At 40.6% G+C, this 17,393-nt stretch overlaps 1 protein-coding gene across 1 annotated transcript; it reads right to left on the bottom strand.

The window, feature by feature from the left end:
• Window positions 1-310: 310 nt before the first annotated feature.
• On the bottom strand, window positions 311-11,752 carry LOC104507105 (estrogen receptor-like). Its single transcript, XM_010148282.1, has 5 exons — window positions 11,690-11,752; window positions 11,414-11,556; window positions 7,433-7,566; window positions 1,559-1,742; window positions 311-545 (listed from the first exon to the last, which is right to left on the bottom strand). The coding sequence occupies exons 1-5, from the start codon at window positions 11,750-11,752 to the stop codon at window positions 311-313; spliced, it is 759 nt and encodes a 252-aa protein (XP_010146584.1).
• Between the last annotated feature and the right edge of the window lie 5,641 nt (window positions 11,753-17,393).

Raw genomic sequence — 17,393 nt, 5'->3', positions numbered from 1 at the left:
ATTTATGGTAAAATGAATGGTTTAGATTAGGACTTACCCAACTTAACACGCAAAATTAAATAAAAACACTGCAAATTTTAAATCAAGTTAGCCTGACAATCCTTGCTGGCTGTCCATAGCAATGAAATGTCTTCCATCTAGGGTAAGCAAGCAATTTAGGCAAGAGCTTGACAAACACTGAAATGGAAAATGCAGGTGACTGTTGCCACTGGAGTGTTTACAGCGGTGGCACTACGGACGACACGAAGCATGAGCTCGGTAATACGCTGCTGGGTTTCTCATACCATCATATATGCTGACTCTCATCTATCTATATGGTATTCTGCATGGTCTCCTCTTCTTTGCTGTTTATGTAAAAAGACTGCAAGGAATGAGATGAAGCTGTTGCAGTTGTCAGCTGGCTCCGGTTCTCCTCCTCCATCGGTGCAGCACTCCTGGCTGCTGGGGCATGCAGTCGGTGAGCGTCCAGCATCTCCAGCAGAAGGTCGTAGAGTGGAACTACGTTTTTACACTTCATGTTGTACAGGTGCTCCATTCCTTTGTTGCTGTGGGTTGCAACGCAACAAAGGTTACTTTCCAAGTATGGTGGGGGATAAAAAAAAAATGTTATCAGCTAATAGTATTTGCTAGGTTCCTATAAATCCCACCTGGTATGAAACAACTAACTTAACAATGCAGTTGCTGTGGCTCTTTTGCTCTCCTTTGCCTAAAAGGTAGACTAGGGCACATGGACTCCTAGCTCAGGCACTTAGACTAAGTGGATGGGATGAATCTTGGATTTCCCATCATAAAACCTAAAATACCAGAATTTTTTTCCCAAAAAATAACCTTAGCCAACTTATTAGCAAATGTTCACTTGTAATAGTATCCATTCACAAAACTATGGAAAAAATAATTAACTTCACTGTCCATCTGGTACTTCCTTAATTTCTTCTTAAGGGAAAAAAAAAATAAAAATTGTTAACACCCCAGGCACTGAGCAGTTACCTTAAGAGGTAATTAATTATGTTTGGAAGAATCATTGCTGCGACTACTAACAGAGTGGCCTAGACACCTCACCTCTAATTAGCAAAGGGCACAGTCCTCTAGATTAGAATTCAGTAGATCTGCAAAATACACATAATGAGTCTCATCTCTTTTCTAAAGTGATTTGCAATCAAGCCACTTGTGAAAAGTGGCTACATAGACGTGATAGTTTTAGTAATTATAGGAGACTAAAGTGTGCAGAACTAGGCTACTGCTATGTTAGAATTGTACTTGGTACTTTTCAAACAGAATACCAGATGCACAAAACATTAAAAGCAGATACTGCTTACAGCACCATCACAACAAGAAGCAAAGGAAAAGAAAACTAGATGAAACATTTGCTCCTTTCACACCATAATCTAACGTACACTTTTGCACACGTGTTCCATACATCTTTATGGAAAGTAGACATAGATTTTTGTTGTTGTTGCTGTGGCAGCTCTACACACAGTTTGCATTCCCACCTCATGCATTTGTGAAACCTCCCTCGCGCAGACGGGCGCTGGAGGGCTGACTGCGTGCTTGCTCTCACCTCATGTGTCTGATGTGAGAGAGGATGAGGAGGAGCTGAGCCAGTCGTCTGTGTTGCTGCTGCAGAGAAAGACCCGACTTAGCCATTAAGTGTATCAGAGTGTCTGTGATTTTGTCCAGAACACGGTGAATATAGTCTCTCTCTTCCAGAGATTTCAAGGTGCTGGAAAGAAAAGTGTACACACCTGGAGTAGGAAGGAGAAAGAAAACAAAGAAACCACAGACAAAAATTACTTTGATGGAGTCAGACTTGCCCAAGGTACACCTCGTGGCTGGCCTCTTCTGCTGTCTTAAACCACAGGAGCTGACTCTGTGCCAACCCTCCCGCTCGCCAGCCAGGTCACTGCTTTGCATGACCCTGGAGCTTGGATTTGGTCACTGTGGGTAAAGCAGGAGGAGGAAGATGATGCCTCTTCCCTGCCCGGGTCCATCCAAGGTCTGGGCCAAGTGGCGGGCGATGCCTGCAGCTCGACCTACCCATGGGCACTCTTCTCTCAGTCACTTGGCTCCGAAACCTTGAGGAGATGCTGTTGCCCCTTGAGACCTCTGCAATACTCACCAACCCAGGCCCTCGGCAAGTTTTCCCATTTTCCCTGCTATTTAATGTTTGATTTTTGGTGATTTGCTAGTCAGGCTAGAACTGAATAATGTCTTACCAGAAAACATGTAAACAAATTCAGGGATTATTTACACACACTCTCCTCAACAAAACCTTCCCAACCAAGCAAGAGCCTTGAAAGGTGTGCCCCTTCACCTGCAACCCAACTCTCCTTTAAAACCCATGTCCAAAGCAACCTGTGTAAATTCACCCATCTCACATTGCTTATTGATGGAAATGAGCAGCCTGAAGATTTGGAACAGAAGGAAATTTTTCCAGGGATCAAACTCCCCCTCCAACAGCCCCTCTACATCTCTTATCAAACACTCTAACCCAGGCCTAAGAGCTTTGCCCAGTAGCAATTCTTGGGTGCGTGAAGCACATCAGCTTTCTAAATGGGAAATTCTAAACTAGTTTGCACAGGGTTTTTTAGTCTTGATTTTGTTCTGGACAGCAGCACCCACCCAATGTGAATCAGGTCCCAACAGCACCGTGCTGCCAAAGGCAGACTGCTGCACTCGGCACCAGTTATTTACTCTCCTGGACTGAGCCAGTAACTCTAAACAGATCATTACTCTAATCCAGCCCGGTAGCAAAACCTTAAGATGTATGTATGCTAATAAAATCAAACTGGCTCGGTCATGGTGTGTTCATTGCCCTGTGTCTGTATGTACTTGAGAAGTCCTGTGCTAGAGCCCTTCTGCATCTGCTCACAGAGCCAAGAAGAAATTTGGATTTTATCCTTGGAAAAAGTTGGTTTCTGGAATTACTTTTCATTTTACTTTTCTTTAAAGCATGATATATAGCACAGTATGCAATGCAGTTAGTCATATTAAAAAAAAGACGCACATGCACACTAACGTGCACACATACACAACCAGACCTGAGGGCTGTACCCTCAGACTTGCAGATAAGGGTATTTGCCATGTACCTGAGCAGTCAGGGAAACTGAGATTTTTTTTCCCGTATCTTCTTGGCATACCTCACCTCCTCACACCACCTGGGCACTTCAAGGACCTGACACCTAGAACTGCTGTAACCTGCAAGTAGGTTTTATGACTTTGGGTCTTCAAAGAAATACAAATCTGTGTTTGTCCAGGTCAGTGTGAGTGTCTCTGAGAGAAAGTGAGATAGACTGCTTTGAAAAAACAAAGGGTAACTCAAACACAGAACAACTGAAAACCGTGAGTCAGACCTCTTAATTTTGGTAATGAACACTGGTTTGAATTTAATATAGATAGTACAATGGCCTCTTTTCTCACAAAGCTTGTTGTTGTTGTTATTATTTACTGAAATGAATTCACCAGCTTCTGGCACTTTTCTCAGTTGAATTACTCTTAACCACCCTCACATATGCCTCCTGACAATACCATAGCTTAGCAGGTACCTGTAGGGGCAAGATTCTTAAACATCACTGAAAAAACACAGTCCGTTAGAAGGAAACATTAGTCTCCTCAATCCACAGAGCCTCCAGAGCAGCTTACTTTAGCCAGAGGATGCTACTGTGCTCTTGTAGCAATACCCCTTTGTTTATTAACTCTGAAACCCGCAAAAGAAAAAAAATCTGTTAGGAGGAATTATTTCTCACCTAGGTCTAGTCCAGAAGCTATTAAAAAGTATATTTCAAAAAAAGCACTCCCTCCAAAATGTACAGTCTTCAGGCAATTGCCAGTCAATAACTGCCAAGAAAAATGACGTTTGGTTTTCCTTTTCTGCGCCCCCAGTGAGTGCTCCTGCCCCAGGCCAGTGACCAGAAATTTCCCCCAAAGAAATGCCAGCTATCCATCACGCACATACACACACAAGCAGAGTTTTGGAAAAAGACTGCAGAAAATTGTCTTAGCAAAGTGAAATTTAACAGTCTCAAAGGTCTTTCCAAGCTCCGAAGCTGAAAGCAAGCCTAAATTGAATAGCGACCAGGTTGCTTTCCAGCTCTTTCTGTAGGATAGTACTGTAAAACATAATGGGAGGGAGAACAGAGAGAGCACCACCCCGCAAACAAGTCAAGTCTGCCGGTCCGTGCCCTAACAATAAGCTGTGCACAAAACAGGGTCCCTCGGGGGACTGCAGTGCCACCATGCCAGCTGCTGGCATACAGTGATACAACTTTGTACGCGCCACTCTATACAGTGATGGTTTTTTGCATCTTACTGTAGGGGAGAACGCCCTCTGTATCTTTTCTGTTACAACAAACTCCAGTTTAAAATGCCTTTACATTTGGAGTTCAGGTTCACAAAACAATACCCAAGGCTCTTCTTCCACCATGCCCCATTGCTCAGTACCTGTAGCAAGCCAGGCTGAGCCATGAGCAAATTCAGCTCTGTACCATGCACTCGTGTAATCATCCAGCCCCCAAAATAAAGAAACAAATAAAACCCACAATTTAACAGGAACTGGAAAAATCAGGAGAAAACAATAACGGTCAGTCACATGGAATGATATATCAGGAGGTCTACAGGATGCATAAATTCAGCTAAATCTTGTCGTCTCTGTGGACTAACCAGCTAACTGATTAGGTAAATCAGTGGCTAAGGCAGGCATGACCTACATCTTGTCTCCCAAAATGAAAGCCTATTGCTTCCCTACATAGCACCACTCCTCTTTTCAGATACACTCAAAAGTAAAACACTTGGAATCATGTTGCCCGATCATGTTTCTAATACTTATTTTCCAGTTTTATGGAACAGCCCTTTGTTATTGATCTGAATGTGTTTTTTAAAAATACACTTTTGGTTTTTAGTTAAAAGATTTATTGCTGCAGCTTTAGGGGGGCACCTTCTGGTTTGTTATTTAGCTAGAGACACTGCTGTCCTTGCTGTTACAGATGTGCTATCACTGGAAAAAAACTGAATGTAGCATACATGTGTATTTTGCTTTATAATCAAAACATTTCATCTTTTCCACATGCACTGAGTGATACTTAAGGTATCACTTGCGTTTTGTGCAAAATCACACAGAAAACAATTGTAAAGATATTAAGCAGTATTGGACTCTGTTGCCAAAAAACAACAACAACAACAACAACAAAAAAACAACAAAACAAAAAACCAATAAACAGCACTACCTCATGAGAAGAGACTAACAGATGTCCAAGGATTTAATAAAGAAATGTTTGCGTACACGCAGCGAATTAAATCCACAGAAAGCTTTAGAATACAAATGGAGACTGCTCTTAAATGTGACATTTAGGATAATTAGTCCAATTTGTTTTATTCGCCCACTTGTTTAAATCTTTTTGAGATCAGCTGATTCAATCGTATGCATATATTATATAGATGGCATAAGAACCAAAATCATATTGTGTGTTTATCTGCTGTTTCTTTAGTAAAAGATTTGTGTATATATATGTGTGTAATTGCAGAAAAAAAATCGGGTAAAGGGGGCTTGGACATCACCGAGTTCAACCTCCTGCTCAAATACTGGTAACTTCAGGGTTAGGTCAACCGGCTCAGTTGTCCAGCTGAGTTTTGAGTATCTCCGAGGATGGAGATCCTACCATCTTCCTGGTCAGCCTGTTCCAGTGCTTAGCCTCTCACTGGGAAGATTTTTGTTCTGTTCATCTACTCAGGATCTCCCTTGCTGTGGTTTGTCTGCATGGCAGCGTTGCCCTTTCCTCTGGCACCTCTGAGAAGTGTCTGGCCCTGGCTTCTCCATAACCTATTGTCAGCTGTCAGAGGACTACAGTTAGGCCCTCCCTTAGCCTTCCCTTTTCCAGGATGAACAAACCCTACTCTCGGCCTCTCCTCGTACATCCTGTATGCTGTGTGCTTCAGATCACTTAATATTTCATGCGTGTCCAACACTTTACCTAAGGAGGCTGTGAAGAAAAGCATCTCCAGAAGACATTTTAGAGTATATGTGTGCCAAACACCACTATTACACATACCCCAAATTATGCTATCTATCTCCATAATGCAGCCTCATCTCCTGATCTGGGCATCTAAAGAGTCTCAAAGTCAGAAACTCGTGTCCACATTCCCACCACCTAGTAGTTAACTCCTCAGACAGTTGTAACATTAATTGTTTACAGGAATGCAACAACTGCAATGTAAAATTAATATCACTTTTTTGGTAATTGATGACAACCACAACAAAACCTGAATCACATTAATATCTCACAAAACATAAATACTTTATATTTGATTGCATAAATATATAATTTTGTTTGAACAATTTTTTCTTTTTTCTTAGTAGACTGTGTCCAAGTTTCCATAAAGAGGTGCCCGATCAATAAAGCAAAGTCTGCCGTGTTTAGAGTTAGCCTTTGGTGGGAATAACCTGAATTTGTATTTCATGCAACTTGGGCCAGTGATCTGTTAGACCACTGGATAAAAAGGACATACAGCCCTCCACATGTGCTTTGTCTAGAGGTCTATACCACCTACAACTTCAAACCCAATGGGAAAAGGGAAGAACAAATGGGTAAATCCTCAGGGTTGTGAAACTGGCATCTTTAGACATTAGGTAACAACTTAGCAGACAATTGAGCCTAAAATTTTTACTTTGGTGCCTACAATATTGGTTTAGATCTCTATTGTTTCTGTGGGCCTCATTTCTGCATTTAAAAGTAAATTGTAGTTTTTCCTCACCAAAACAGAAAAGGATCCTCTGGTGTGCAACAGAAATTTTCTGTCACATGCCTCAACCTAAATTTCCTTATTTCAATCATCTCATGTGGTATTCAAGTCAGTTAACCTTACATATGTATACATACCTACACTTGTTATCTAGTCACCTGTTTTTGAAGTGTACTTCAGGATGAGGTTTATAGCCCAAAAATACTCATTTCATCCACTATAGGGAAAGTGGAAGGTGATGACATCAGTTTTAGATACCTGTATTTTTATATAAAATGAACCATGATAAACTTAGCCATATTTTTGCCATTATTTCCTTTTATTCTGCCTTTGACAAAAAAGGAAGATGTATATTTACAACTAAGCCTTGCCTTCGGATGCCCTAAGTTTGGCTCCAGCTACTTCAGTGTCTTGTAGTCAAAGCTTTAAGACCTGCCATCACCTAGATCAAAACCCCGCTGTGATCGCCCTTCAGGCCCGCTGTACGCAGTGTATCTTACGGCACTAATTTGCTGGGTCCCACCTACAGCGCTGTGCGGGTTTGCCCACTTCCGTCCCTGCCTGTGTCTGTGCCGACAGCACTCATCCTTTCGATTGCTGCCATCCCAAATTGCAAACGCCATTCGCGACCACAACCAGCATTCAACCACATGCAGGACCAACCGCAATTACCCGAGCGACAGCGAAGCACACCACTTACCAGAATTGAGCAGGATGATGGACTTAAGGCACACAAACTCCTCCCCTTGAAGGTTCATCATGCGAAACCGAGCAGCAGTAGCCAGCAGCATGTCAAAGATTTCCACCATGCCCTCTACACACTTCCCTTGATTCCTGTGTGAATACCATCAAGGGGGAGATATTCATAGCTTTAACCTGATGGAAGCATGAGCTTTTCATTCCCCTGGATCACTCCTTTCTAATTCGATTTCATCAGTTTCCTAGCTAACGCATGACTTCCTACTCTACGCTCATTTGCTGTACGTGTGATTACGGAAGCATAGTTCTCAGGATCCCACATAAAATGAATAAATAATTAAATACTATATTCCCCCTCAAAAATTTCAATTTCTCAAACTTGTCAACAAGGCATGACTGTGGTGGAACATATAGGATTTACTCAACCAAACCTTTACACCTTTTAAACAAAAGACTTCTTTAAAACTACATTTTTATTTCTTTTTTGTGTGTTCTGTTTGTGTTACTTTGTTTCCTCTTTCTTTCTATTTTTTTTTTTTCTCTTTAACTGAAATAGTCCCAATTCTTTGCATTTCCCCCTCCCTAACATTTTGTACTGTTTCTACCTGGCCTTGCATTCTGTAGTGTTCCAACATGCTTCTCCCATTTTTCTTATACCAGCATAATGCCTCCTTAAAGAATAAGCTGATTCATGAGCTCAAGAAGGGTTTATGAGGCCAAAATCTTGCCTGTATGACTGAGTCTGATTAAAACTATCACTTCACTCGAAAAATCAGAGAACTTTTTACATTATAGCATCAAAGAAAGCTGAAGTTTGGGAAATCTCATTGTGTTCATTAGTAAGGGCAATTAACCATCTCCCTCTGCTCACAATACTAGGTAGTCTCACTCCCTAGTTTTTGTCATCCACATTCAACCTGCAGTTCAAGCATTAATGCAGATCAGAATTATTTTTTATAAAAACTTAGTCTGCAAATTTTCTGGTCATGGAATTTCAGATCATTTACATTGCTACTTTTTACCAAAAACTGCCTACTTCCACTTTTATTAGGGTTTCCTGAGTGAAATTTTAACATGAAAGACTTAACGAGTGATCAGATCTGCTGATTAAAAATATACTATTTTTTAGATACAGCTTTTATGAACAGAATTTTGAAGATCATTAGTATAGGAAAATGCAAAACAAATTTCAAGTGATTGGATGGCTACTCCACTATAATTTGTAACATGAACACAGTTCCCCATCTCAGTGACATTAACAATGCTGACTCCCAGCATAGAACCACCTGCCTCATTCCTCATACAGCCATGCTGTTGAGACCCTGTAGCTGATGTCTAAACCCACACCAGACCCTCAGACAAAGTTGTGATCTTCCTCTTTGACTGCAGCCTGAGAAAATCCTTTGCACTTCACAATCATGTCTAAACCTGAAACTGAGTCAAAGGAGGAGAGGGGGTATCTTTGAGCACCTATCTCTTTTCATATGCAAATCCATATGCAGCTGCATTTGGTGCCTGAACTTAAATCTACATCTCCCTTATCCCAGAGCAGTGCCTACAAGCCAGTGACTGTGGCAAAGTAGTATTTAATAACACCACTGCCAAATAAAAAACAAACAAAAATCAGGCACCCAAAACAAGGCATGAGAATATGAACAATTACTAATACCTCAAAATCTGGTTTATGTGCTAAAATTTAAATCCTGTTGAAGTAAAAAACCATGAGTTTTTCCTGTGGGACAAGTTCCACTGCTTCTGATACAATATATTTGCCTATAACTAGACAGGGATTAAATCTGCATATATACACTTAAGCACTGTTTCAGAGGACTAAAAGCCTTTGATAGATATTCATTAACATAGATAATGCCCCAATAAAGGTTAAAGAATTTAGACTTTCAGGACGATACAGAAAGGAAAAGTTTCAGCATATCATATGGCAAATTACCTATATTTAAAAAAACGCATATCTTCATGGCTAAGACATTTACTTGTTTCCTAAAACTCATCAAACTACTGCCACGCAGTATTCAGGACAATTCAAAACATTACAGTCTGAACATACTGCAAAATTTGAATAACCAAGACCACAATTTAGAAAGAAATAGTAAGTTATTTGTAGAATTAGACCTTTTAAAATGCCTTATGGTGACTCATATGATGAAAAGATATTTTGATAACAAGTAATAATTATTCCCATCTGCTTTTTACAAAAAAGTATTCAATGGACTGTAGTTTAAAACATGAATGTTCCAGTCAAGATCAACTACAACCTCTGGACAAAAAACTCCAGTCCTGCAGCACATAGTGCCTGTGCCTAAATCTTGGTGTGTGTCTGTTTCCCACCGACGGACATAATATAGTAGATGATAAATGTTATGTAAATTTAAGAGATTCTAAATACTTTCTAATCTCATTTGTTTTGCTATCATCTGCCATGTGTGAAATACCAGGACACTCTATAAGAAAGAGTATTTCATTAGGTAAAGTACTTTCATGAAGTGAGATATGTAGCTTTAGGTATTCATTTGTGTAAATAACAATTCATACATTTCTGCTTTATTTTCAGAGTTAAGACAGCAGATCCACCTCCACTGGAATCAGTGGGAACTGCAGGAACTTACTATCTTTGAAATGTAGGCTTCTAATTAAACGTTGTTATTAACTAGGCTACACCACTGATTTTCTTTGTTAACCAATAAAAACTATCTGAAATAGGAATCTCCAGTTCTCCTGATTTCCTTTCTAACTTTCTAACATAAGCTGATACAGTATCATCACATCTTAGAGCTGTATGTCCAGTTGATAGGAAGGCCTCTCTAGGAAGACCTAGATAACTTTCCTGGAGGACAAATTAAGCAATAGATTTGAAAATTGTCCTTAATCCACCACCATACTGTTTTCTTTGTGTACTCTCAGCTTACTGGAAACAAAACCATAAAAGCCTGTTTACTGCAAAACATAAGAGTATATTCTCAGAAGAATCTTTAACACTTGGCTATCAGGAAATGTTTAGGAAAGTTAAAGCATGTGAATTAAGGGCCTTAAGTTACTGCATGAGATTTCTATCTGCATTAACATAAGTCTACTGAATCACAGCACCATCCAGGCTGGAGGCAACTATGGATGTCTTTAGTCCAACCTCCCCTCAAAGCAGGGTCAGCTCACTCAAGGCTTTATGCAAGTCTGGTCTTGAAAACCTCCAAGGGTGGAGACTGCACAACCTCCTTCTGTTTAATTATTTTCATTATCATGTTCGTTTTTTCTCCCGTATATCCTGTCAGAACCTCCTCTGCTTCAATTTATGACTCTTGTTTCTCAGTTTCCCATCCAGCCTCTTAGTCTTGATAGCCTCTTGTTGATTTTAGGTTAGGCATGCTCAAAAGCCATCTCTTTCCCAGGCTGAACAAATCCACTTCTCTCAGCTGTAAGTTACATGCTCCTGCCTTGGTGGCTCTCCACTAGGTTTACTGAAGTTTATTATAATTTTTCCTGTAATGAGGGGCACAAAGATGGATGTGGTATTCCAGTGATGGCCTAATAAGTGCCAAATGTGGATGCCCCATCCCTGGAAGTGATCAAGGCCAGGCTGGATGAGGCTTTGAGCAACCTGGTCTAGTGGAAGGTGTCCCTGCCCATGGCAGGGGGGGTGGAACTAGATGGTCTTTAAGGTCCCTTCCAACCCAAACCATTCCATAGTTCTATGAAAAAAAAGCAGAATAATCACTTTCCTTGCTCTACTGCCTACACTACCACTGATACAGTTCCACATACTGCTGGCCTTCTTTGCTACCATAATGCAGTACTGGCACATGCACAGATTGCTGCTCACCAGCACCCCAGGTCCCTTCCAGCAGAGCTGTTCCCCAGCTAGTTAGATGTCATCTTGAAAGTAGCAGTGGATTAAGTCTAGCACAGGTGCAGGACTTTCCATTTCTCCTGACTGAATTTAATGAGCTTCCTCTCAGCCCATTCCTCCAGCCTGTCTAGGTCGATCTGTATGGCAGATCTGTGCTCAAGCATATCGATTGCACTCCCTAGTTTGGCGTCATCTGCAGATTTGAAGACAATGCACTCCATCTCCTCCTCCAGGTCACTGACAAATACATTTAACAGGATAGACCCCTGGGGAATTCCAACTGTAACTAGTATTAAGGTAGAGTGTGAACCATTAACAAGATACCTAGTCATTTTATCATGAAGGCAATCAGGTTGTTCAAGCACAATATACCCTAAATTTATGCTAATTCACACTCACCATCTTCTCCTTCCTGTTCTCATAAACAACTTCCATGAGAACTTGCTCTACGATCTTCCCCATGATAGAAGTGACGCTGACTGGCCAACCTGAAGTTCCCAGACTGTCTGTCTTTCTTCTTTTGGTGATGTGTGCAACATATGCATTTATCCAGTAACTGAGGACCTCTCCTGGTCTCCACAGCCTTTCAAAGATGACAGAGAACAGCCTTGCAATGGCATCATCCCATAGTCTTGGATGCAGTCCATCCCATGGGCTTGAATGTGACAAGACTTCTTAAGAGATTCATGACTCAGTCCTCTTTTACTAATTCAATCCTCTCCTCCTTAAACCCTCTACATACAAATAATAACCTAGATGTTATTTAAGTCTTGGAAAAAAACCCTAGATATAAGGAATGTCTTTTATGGAAACACAGGATCAAGTGACAGTCAAGTAAACATTAACAGTAAATAGTGTTGAAGTCAAAGGAACAGGGACTCAGGGGATATTCTCATCAAATTTTCCATTCACAGTGAAAAGCCAAAGTCAGCACAGATGCACCCATCAAACAGAAGCCTGACTGTATCTTTATTGTCTCTCTGGCTTCTTTCATCATGGTACTTCATTTGATGACAAGGGACGGGCAAGAACAAATGGGATCCACCAGACTAGGAAAGAGAAGTTCATCTTCACAAATGGACTTAGTAACTTGGTGAGAAAGCCTCTAAAGAAGGCTTGCCACAGGGTTTGTTCCTAAGCCCAAATGTAGGTTAGGAATCAGGGGAGGTATGATTGAGAAAAAGCTGCAGGGACAGCATTCACATCCTTAGAAGGGTGGGTATTCAGTCTTAACTCAAGAAATGGGAGTCTGTACAGAGACTGGAAACACAGAGGCCTGGTGGGTTAGTGCACAGATCAGATAGCGCATGTGATTGGAGAATGGTCGTGGATGGGTACAACTTGATTAGGAAGGACATGTATGGAAGAAGAGAGGAAAAACTTGAGGACTGTATAAAGGGAGACCTTGATGGCACAGACATTAAGAAACCAGAACCTCCTACGTCAGGGGACTGTGTCAGAGGAGAAATTAACACTGAGTGGGGGGGGTGGGGGGAAGGATGGTTACAAACTGTCCGTCCAAGAGTATAAAGTGTATAAGTTTTTCTATAAATAACTTATAGAAGTCTCCCAGTCACTGGTCCATAGTACTGTGGAAGATTTCTACATAGATAGACTCACATCATTGGCTGGAATGTTAACATAGCATTGTGCAAGTCATCCGAGGGGTTTCTGGACTGTGTTGATAATAACTTCCCAACACAAACAGCACAGTGGCCAACCAAGGGCAATGCTCTATTGATCCGCTCCTCACAGACAATGAGAAATTGCCGGTGAATGTGGCCACAGAGACGAAATTTGGCTGCAGCAACCATGAGGTGGGATTGAGCTCAGGATCCAGAGGTAGGCTGGGAATGTAAACAACAGAACTATGACTTGAGGTTTGGAAGAACAGACTGCAGGGAATTGTTAGGCAGGTTATTCTTGGAGACATTCTGAGGGAAAGTGTCACAGGAACTAGGCAATATTTTAAGGAAAAATTATTGAGAGGAACAAGCCCATCCCATCATAGATGAAGACTATTTCAACAGAAGATTCACTTGGCTAAGCAAGGAGTACCTTAATGAACTAAAAGGCAAAAGAACATATAAGAAATAGAAATAAAAGCAGACAGCAAGGGAGGATTACCCAAGCACTGTTTGAGCATTTATGCCTAATACTAGTGAGGGATACAGAGAGTAACAAGAAGGGATTTTACAAGTACAGCAGCATCAATTGGAATGTCAGTAAGAATGAAGATGAGGGAGAAAGCTAACTAAATAGAATGGACTGAAACAGTTAACAGCTTTTCTGGTATTTATGTGTCAGATTTCACTGGCAAAGACAACAAAGGCATATTGACAGGGGAAGGAGTTACTTAGAGAATTAGTAATTACTCCGAAGAGTAATTCCAATTGTTGAAGTCAAATGGGGTTCAATTCAGGATGCTGAAATAGTTGGTCCATGTATTCATTAGGCTACTATCTGTCACATAGAAAACAATCATGGAGATTAAAAGAGGTCCCTTACAAATAGTAGAAGGCTAACTCAACTTTGACAAAATCAAGGAGGATAAAGGAAACCAGATTGTGCTTGACCAACCTGATTAACTCTATGATGAAAACAATTAGTTAAATGGTCAAAGGGAAGATGGTGAATGCAATACAATTCAACCATAGCAATGTTTTTGGTTTACAGTATTCTTGTCCATAAACCAGGGAAATATAGGCTGAGTAGACAGATACATGGGTGGAAAATAGGCTGGGACACTAGACTCAAAGTGTAGCAGTAATAGTTCAACACCTAGTTTGCGGTAAGTAATAAATGCTCTAGAGGTTGACTCTGGAGCCAATACTGTTTAATATATTTATCAGTAATCTGGGTGAGGATAAAAAGTTCATCTTCAAATGTGTGGATGATACTAAATTGGGGCTGGAGGGAGGTTGATGCACTATGTAGTACAACCTCAGTGCTGGAGAGACTGTGGAAGAATGAACCAACAGAAACCTCTCAAAATTCAACAAGAAGAAGTACAAAAATCAGCACCCAGGGCCAAATAAAGCCATGCATCAGTACAGGTTGGAAAAACACTGGGCTGAGCCACAGCAGTCCTTGAAAATGGAAACCATGTGGAATACCAACCAACAGCATTGTCTCTTGTGGATAAGGCAAATTGCTTGCAAATTATGTTAGGAAGAATGTGGTCAGAAGAACAAGAGAAATTGTTTTTCCCCCACCTCTACTTGGTCCTGTAGAGGCTGTGCCTGTGTCCCATTTCAGGCCTCTCAGCTCAGGAAGGATGTTGGGAGGTTCCTCCTGCTGTGGAGATGATCAGAGGCGGGCAGCGCATGGCCTACAAGAAGGGGCTGAGGGACTGGATCTGTTCGCTCTGGTGAGAAGGAAGCAATGTAGGGATAGGGGACAGACAAAACAGCTGTCTACAACTGCTTGAAGGGGCATTACAGACAGAATGTAACCAAGGTCTTCTCAGGAGCAGTGAATGTTAAAGCAAAAGGCAACTAAATGCTGTAAGCTACAGCTTGGAAGGCTTGGGCTGGATTGTAGGAGGGTGGTGCAACCTTGAAACACGTACCCAGAGCGGCTGTGTGTTCTCCATCCTCAGAGACTTTCAAGAAAGCTGGACAAAGACACAGTTGACCTAAGCTGGTGTTGGCAATATTTTTGCTTCAAGAAGCAGGCTGAACAAAATGATCTGCGAACAAAATGATCTGCCACCAAAATTTTTGTTTCTGAAGTAAATTGTTGGAGAAGTTCCTAAAAGAATTTAGTTTCAGAGGGTACAATTAGAAGCAAAGATTTATTACTGGTGTGGAGCTTTTTAACCAAGAATCCAAACATGCAGTCAGCACCTGAGTAAAGAATAACAGCAATCCTTAAATCATACAAATAAGATTTGATGTACTAATGCAGCGGTAAGAAACCCCATGACCATATTACAGCCCTTTGGCTTCAATTTATGCATAAAATTGATATAGAATATAAAACAGAGAAGAAAAAATACAATTTAAAAGTTAACCCAACTTTCTCATACTTCAAAATCTCTTCATCAGTTTTAGCCTGCATTGTATTTTGGACAAAGGTTTGGAAGGAGTACAATCTTTTCTATTCATTATAGTCTATTCATTCTTATTGCATATCTGCTTGGTGTTTTATCCTCCTTACGACTTACCCTCATATTTCTATTATATTCAGTTAGGATTTGTTTCTAATTTATTAACTTATTCAGTTATGGCATAGGAGAGGAAGAATGTCTGTCTGTCTAGAGGCAAGGACACAAATTCAGAGGGAAGAAACCTAAAGAGAGAGCATGTACATATTTGAAAATTACCTTCAAGTATTAATTTTGCTTTCTTTTTGGGGTGGGGTGGGGGGTATTCAATAAAATATTTTTCAGTTGATTTACATCACTGTTGCAGTAATTATTTCTTGTTAAAACAAATACAATATTTTTGGCTACTCAAAAATATGTGCTATTAGTGTCAAGGCATGAATCACAGTCTGAGAATCACTCACAGCTGGGCAACTGGAGAAGTACTGGACTGGAATTAACATAATTCAACATGGAATAGAGTTTCTTTCCCTTCAAGAGTTTCTTGAAACAGACAGTTGCCAAATAAGAAACAAAACTGAAATATCAGATCCTAACGTAATTTTGAGGGAGGAAAAGATGCGGGACCAGAACTCTGAGATCAAGGCTGTCTTTCCCTCCACTGAGATAGGTGGTTATATTTATAACTTTTCACATAATCCATCCTTTGGGCTACTCCTGTTGGCATCATCAGTTCCCCAAAACAGGTTGAAAAGATGTGGCTGCCCACACACAGCAGCAGTTTTCAGCCAGGACGGGTCTCTCTTTTCTATAGCAGCAAAGCAACAATTAGGATTGAGCCTGAGGGTGAAATGGGCAATTCCTACTTCCAGTACTGAAAAAATTACTAGCCTACCATCCTCTTAGGATTGCTAATCTTTTTTGATGTCCCTTTTGATTGCTCCTCAACTTTGCTCTTGAACCAAAAAAGGTGACAAATTCACACACCAAATGAGAAATGTTAAAATAAAGCCAAATAAGAGAGGAAATTCAGGAAGACTGGGATTGGGTAGAACACAGAGCAGAACCATTATATCCTGTGTTATTTTTGAAGCATTAAAGAATTGTAAAAATATTTTAACATTTTTTAATGTTCTATTCATTAGAATATTATTGCAGAGTTTATGTATAGATGGTGCCTGTCTTCAGGACAAGAGACGATATTTATACTCATTACTGTGTTCTATATGCATTAGTTCTATTAATAGACATTGATAAACACTTTCTACGCCTTTGTAAAGGGATGTACTAAAACATTTTAAGGAAGCAGGATGTCAGGAAAGCTCCATCTCCAAGGTTTTAAGATCAAATCAAGAACATCCATTGGAACGCCTTAAATACTGCCAGATAGGTTTTGGAGGGCTACTTAACTAATTGAAGATTCCCTCTTTTCTAAAATGCTGTGCTTTATCAATCATTAAAAAGGTGGTATAGCAAGTGACTCAGAGGTACCAACATCTTTTATTCACCCTATTTCTCCCTGAACACTGGCTTTCAAATGACACGCCCTGAAGAGCTTTATAGACTACAGTCGATGGGTGGTGTTACATCCTGTTCTTCATGGGATATACTATTAAGAGCCCTTTGTTTCTTTTTTCAGTATAAGCTTATTAGAACAGAGGTTTGGACCAATTGTTGGCTAAGATGTATTTAAAAAAAAAAAAAAAAAAAATCTAGTTTAAAGTGGTTTTCACCTACAGTTAGTGACAAAATACCAGAACTGCTGAGGTTGGGAAGGCTGTCTGGAGATCATCTAGTTCAATGCCCCTGCTCAGAGCAGGTCATCTACAGCAGGTTGCTCAGGACCACATTTTGTTGGGTCTTCAGTATCTCCAAGGACTGACACTTCACAACCTCTTGTCCTGTGACGGAGAAGAATCTTGCTCTGTCTCCTTTACTTCCCCGTCTCGGCAGGTTCAATACACATTGAACAGGTCAGCATCTTCTTGTACGATCATCTTCTTTGCCCCTCCTTGTACAAGAGATTCTCCAGACCACTGATCATCTTTGTGGCCC

This window comes from Eurypyga helias, unplaced genomic scaffold (assembly GCF_000690775.1).
Source record: "Eurypyga helias isolate BGI_N326 unplaced genomic scaffold, ASM69077v1 scaffold31893, whole genome shotgun sequence".
Lineage (NCBI taxonomy): Eukaryota > Metazoa > Chordata > Aves > Eurypygiformes > Eurypygidae > Eurypyga > Eurypyga helias.
The sequence above is the reverse complement of the archived record's forward strand: the minus strand, read 5'-3'. Positions and strand labels throughout refer to the sequence as shown.

Excerpts from the sequence above, each read along its gene's own strand:
- LOC104507105 (XM_010148282.1), bottom strand. The coding sequence starts at position 11,752 with ATGGGGAAGATCGTAGAGCAAGTTCTCATGGAAGTTGTTTATGAGAAC. Across the intron at positions 11,557-11,689 it reads AGAACAGGAAGGAGAAGATG|GGGTCTATCCTGTTAAATGT; the intron begins GTGAGTGTGAAT and ends GGAATTCCCCAG. Across the intron at positions 546-1,558 it reads TCTCACATCAGACACATGAG|CAACAAAGGAATGGAGCACC; the intron begins GTGAGAGCAAGC and ends TGCAACCCACAG.